Genomic DNA, 5,165 nt, shown 5'->3' on the forward strand with positions numbered 1-5,165 from the left:
GACTGGGACCATACCTCTCAGAACACATATAAAGGAGACCATACGAGGGCTGATGAATGTCTAGAGTGAGTAGCCCTCAAAGAGATGGAACATGCCAAGAAAATGGCCGCAGAGATCGATGGGATAACGCACTTCACTACCATTCACCTACCCTGCCCTTCGTTTTGCGGCACTGCACGGGCTCTGGCACGCTTACAAACTCAACCTCAGTAGCTCGGTCTAAGCACTTTGCGTAAACACTACGAAAGAACCCGCCGCGTACTCTCGGCACTCAATGTCACTCGCCTCGGCGGTCTTCAACCAACATACCCGTCAATTAAAGTGTCCCACAGCAACATTACGGAATTCTCAGGTATCACTCTACTGAAACAGCTACACGCTTACGATGAAGATTTTGAGTGCCGCCTGCGCGGTATTTGCGCTAGCTTCTCCTGTCGCAGCTGTTGCTGTTAACCTGCAAAATCCCTCCGCACTCAGCGTTGTTTCCGGCAAGAACGTGCCTGTCGGTAGCCATCCAGATTTCATCAAGCCTCGCACAACGTGGGTCGATGGCCAGAACGCAGTAGAGTGGCCGGCCGACCCTCAATTCGCATACTTCGGCGTCCCCTTGCACGCCATTCCGTATTGTTTCGTCAACCAGGAAGCAAAGGAAAAACTTCAGCATCACGTCTGGCAGGCAATGCAAGCGTGGATGAAAGCTCTCGGTGGCGACCCTGGCGACGTTGACCACCGAGTCCACGGAATCGGTCATTTGGTCACTTTCCAGTGGGTGCAAGTCAACTGCTACAAGGACGACTACCGAGACCCAAGCAATCCCGGAACATGGAATGTTCCAGGTTGGGAGCATGCTTTGGCGATCCATCTAGTGCCATCTGGTACCTCGTCGAAGCCGGGATTTCGACCCAAGGAAAAGAATAATGAAGCAGGTCGTAACCACATGTACCTACAGGCGATACCTAGGGCCCCAGGCGACAGCATAAATGCGTCTCCGGGGCAACTTCAAGCGTTCACTCATGAGCTTGGACATGGTATGATACAGACCCTAGTACACTAGATCTGGACTGACATTTTCTAAAGTTCTCGGACTGGGCCACGCACATCAGCATCCCGACGCACCGGTCAAATTACGTTGCGAGAACCTTCCGAATATGGATTGGGTGATAGACCTTGCTCTGATGAACGACGAATACAAGCATTACAAAAACGAACCGGATGGAAGGACGAAGCTGCGAGACTTCCTATGCAAGCGAGAGAATTATGACAAAGCGGTATTTGCGGGCTGTGCCTTCACCGAATACGTGACGAATCGTCCCGGTATGAAAGTCATTGGGCCTTACGATCAGGATTCTATCATGCACTACCCCACCATGGCGCATTGGAAAGATGCGGAGGGCAATTACCACGACGAAGTGTGGAAGTCTCATATGCCATGGAATCCGGATCAAGCAACCATGAGCCATGTCCATGCAGATGGTTCAGAAGAACCATTCCCCTTAAACATCGAGATCAGTAAGGGTGATGTGGCGGCTGTCAAGTCACGCTACCCTGCATGAAGACGGAGGAGTTTCAATGGCAAGAGGGATATCGACATTATATGTTGTCTTTGGCGACGTCAGGCAGCTGATGCCATATGGTGCAGACGGAAACTTGCCTCTCGTCCTTCTCACTTCTTGAATTCCCTTACATGCTGGAGCCTATTTGCGGTGCTTTGACGATGCCTTTGGTAGCGGCTCTGATTCCCTCTTCTTGTTCGTATCGTCTGGCACACGGGGTTAGGTTTTAGAGAACGGAAAGACATACAAGGGTGTTACGAATCATAGACCGGCTTTCAACAGTTAAATGGTGTGCAAGTCAAATGTTTCTCGCCTTCATCGAATTTCGCAATTGACTTACGTTATTTATGACGTTTGGAGTAAGGTCATTGTGCTACGGCAACTATGTAAGTGCAAGTAATTCAAGACCTCCAAGCCCATACAGTGCCGCCGCGTTCGTAGTAATCCAATCAGCCTCATCCACCGGCGTCAACACTTCACTTCCGTTGAACTTCACTGTCGCCCATGGATCGTCAGGGCTCAGTTCATCCGCACTGTTGTCGTTCAAGAATTCATTCCACGCTCTCTGTGCAAGCGTCGCATTATTCCTCTTGTTCGCCACATATGCCGTTAAGCGCGCATGTCCTTGTCGAAGGTTGAGCGATCCGAAGTCCTTGCCATATCGCGCTGCCTGCTCCGCTTTCGATGCACCATAATAGTAGCAGTAATCGAGCCATGCGTCCACAAACGCTTCCGAAATCTCCGGATAGTGTTCGAAAAGCTGATCAAGGGTTTCCAGGACGCCGAACACGGCGGATAGATGAGATACGGTGATGGTCCCATTGTTGTTCGGATCCGTTGGAGGAGGTGCCCACGATCCATCTTCCGAGTTGTACAAGGCCTCTCCTGTGACGAACCCGTTCTTCAGCTTCGGGTATGTCTTTGCAGTTTCAATAAGCTTATCGCGGGCTTCCTCCCAGCGCGGACCGCGACGCTCCCATTCAAGCAGGTAAGCAGCTGCAACACCCGCCCAGTCGGTGCCGAAATTGAGATACAGAGCAGTGGGATCAGGCTTGTAGATGACGCTAGGATCTCGTACTTTACGACGAGCATCGACAAGAACGAAAGCCTGTTCAGCCTTGAGAGCCTCGTGCACGAGATCGCCCGTGCGCTCGTCACCACCAGACAGATAGAAGAACGTTTTGCGGTACACTGGTGTGGAAATGCGCACTTGCTTTGCGCTATCGCCCCAGTGCTGAACACCGTGTCGTGTGCCCAAGCCAGTGAAGTTACCCAGGTGGTACGAGTCGACTTCTCCACCGTGACGGACTTGCGCTTCGGCAAGACGATACACATCTGCGCGTCCGGTGCGGAGGAATTGATTCCAGAAGAAGAGGTCCGGCGAGAGTTCAGAGTTGTCCCAGGCATAGCCCCCGATGTCATACTTCCACTGATGCCTATCGGTATCATAGCCATGCATGATGTCTCCATGGTCCCAGAATCCATACCAGCGGCGCTGCTCAATTTGGTCTCTGTAGAACTGGATAAGGAAGTCAAGATGCGACTCAATGGTAGGTCCTTCAGTTGAGGAGTTAGATGCCGCGCCAGCGACATTCCAATATGAGCCAAGTGCTCTGGTCTTCTTGATATACTCCGACTCTGCAACAAGGACTGGTGGCTCGTTCGTGTGATCTGTCAGTGCCGAAAGGGTGTCTGCGGAAGGCGTACTATCAAATGCGTAGATGAAGATCTCGTTGGTCCGCGCGATTCCATAAGGAGTATTGTAGCGATCTTCATAATCTTCGTAGGTGATCTCTAACGCATCGAGTTGCTTTGCGTAAGTGTCCTCGCCCAGACCGTCATGATAGGGTCGCAAATCCATGGGTTCGGCCGAGGGGCTGTAGAGCCATACTGTTATTGAGGTATCATCAGTCGCCGCATTGGAGATGTCGAGGCTCGTAGGGTACTTCTTCCAGAAGTCTCGTAGACCGATAGCCAGTCCTCCAACAGTAGCGCCTCCAATATATGCTAAACCGCCGGCACGAGTACCTCCAGGAATCTTCAGCCAACTCTGTCCTTCTTTCGTTCGTTTCTTGATGTTGAAACCATCGGCGGACAGCTGTGTGAGACGATAGTCGTTCCAAGTGGGAACCCACTGAAGACGGGTCGAGGTTTTGGTGTCCCAAGTGCTGTTACCTGGCGTTTTCTCCCCATTATACTGAGCCATACGTACTGCTTCGCCAGGGTCACGACGAAGTCCTGTGATTCCTTGCACCGCCTCGTGCAAGATGCCTCCATCGGTCCCAGCAATCCTTACGTGGCGATCGAACAACTTCTCGTCCGCAAGTGGAACATCAAACCGAATTCCAAGCCCCGAGATGAAGTCAGACTTCGCTTCGCCGTCGTACACGATGGTGTGTACAGTTCGGATGGCGTCCGAGTTGGCATAGAGGTAGAATCGAAGGGTGAATGGAAGCCAGTCTTTGTGAGAGCCAGACTCGGCTTGATGAATGCCTTGAACGGTCACCAGAGCGCGAACCGTGCCCTCCTCAGAGACAGTTGCATTGTAGATTTTGCTGGAAAAGCTGAAGTAGTCGATTCCGCTTGAGTCTCCCTCTTCAGCCACCCCAGACTGAGATTTCAGAATCAAGCGGCCGTTCTTTGCAACGGTTTTGCCGCTGGACGTTCTGATCGAGGACACCAGAATGTTTCCGGTCCTGGAGAATGACGCAATGATCTTCCCGGTGTTCACCACAACCTCATCTGACGACTCCGTGACTTGGATTATCGATGATTCGTCGGCTTGCCTCTTGATGTGGGAATAGGTACTATTGCCAGGCCCAGAAGCGGTGATCAGGTAACCATCAGCAGTGCCTTCCGATGCAGGTATTGCATGTCCACTCCACTTGATGGTTCCGTCCGGCCAGTACGCTGTTACCCAGGACTGGAGTTCTCCCGATGAAGCCGTAAACGAGGTAGCATTTGCGAGATGTTCTCCACGAGCCCAAGGAAGACCAAATGTCGTGCCGCTGTTCACCTTCGGTGCACCCTCGAGCCATTTTACCTTCACGGTAGTATTTGCAGAAGTCGTGAGCTCGAATACACCCGCCAGGGCAAGCGCAACCTTCCACATTTTCGAAGTTTCCAACAAAGCACCGAGACAGGCTCTGGCCGCGCCATGCATGTTTTATGTACCTGCAGATAAAATGCTAAGCCTCGGTCATCGCGATCATAATCTTGCAAATACGATGGTCCGCGTACCGAATTGAACGACTAGTCCCGGGGGAGCCTCAGCGGCACTCGGCGAATTGTACGACCCCACATCGTGAGGATAACATTGGTTCGGTCGCGCTTCGACTTGGTAAGGTGCATGGCGAAGTTGTGGGGTACGATGGCGTGTGATCCTCCTGTCATGGGTCTGTTTTTCCGCCAGCCCTGTCGGTGCGATGATCACCCGAGCTCTACCATACCTACCTATGCAACATGACATGATGCCGAATATGCCCAGGTGCGCTGCACTGTCGGTCTAACGGTGACTTAGTTTTCAGCCGTCGTGTATGTCTCCCACTGTAATCTAATTCCATGCAGTGTCATGTATGCACGTCATTTGGTACACCTACCTATATGTTCATG

At 52.0% G+C, this 5,165-nt stretch overlaps 2 protein-coding genes across 2 annotated transcripts; one reads left to right on the top strand and one right to left on the bottom strand.

Annotated features, from left to right (window-relative positions):
* Positions 1-385: 385 nt before the first annotated feature.
* Positions 386-1,553, top strand: N0V89_009378 (uncharacterized protein; the record flags this gene model as incomplete). Its single annotated transcript, XM_056218129.1, has 2 exons — positions 386-1,028; positions 1,078-1,553. The coding sequence occupies 2 exons, from the start codon at positions 386-388 to the stop codon at positions 1,551-1,553; spliced, it is 1,119 nt and encodes a 372-aa protein (XP_056067394.1).
* A 382-nt stretch (positions 1,554-1,935) lies between these two features.
* N0V89_009379 (uncharacterized protein) lies at positions 1,936-4,665 on the bottom strand (the record flags this gene model as incomplete). Its single annotated transcript, XM_056218130.1, has 1 exon — positions 1,936-4,665. The coding sequence occupies one exon, from the start codon at positions 4,663-4,665 to the stop codon at positions 1,936-1,938; it is 2,730 nt and encodes a 909-aa protein (XP_056067395.1).
* Positions 4,666-5,165: the final 500 nt, after the last annotated feature.

This window comes from Didymosphaeria variabile, assembly GCF_027946475.1.
Source record: "Didymosphaeria variabile strain IMI 356815 chromosome Unknown scaffold_7, whole genome shotgun sequence".
In the NCBI taxonomy this organism is placed as follows: domain Eukaryota; kingdom Fungi; phylum Ascomycota; class Dothideomycetes; order Pleosporales; family Didymosphaeriaceae; genus Didymosphaeria; species Didymosphaeria variabile.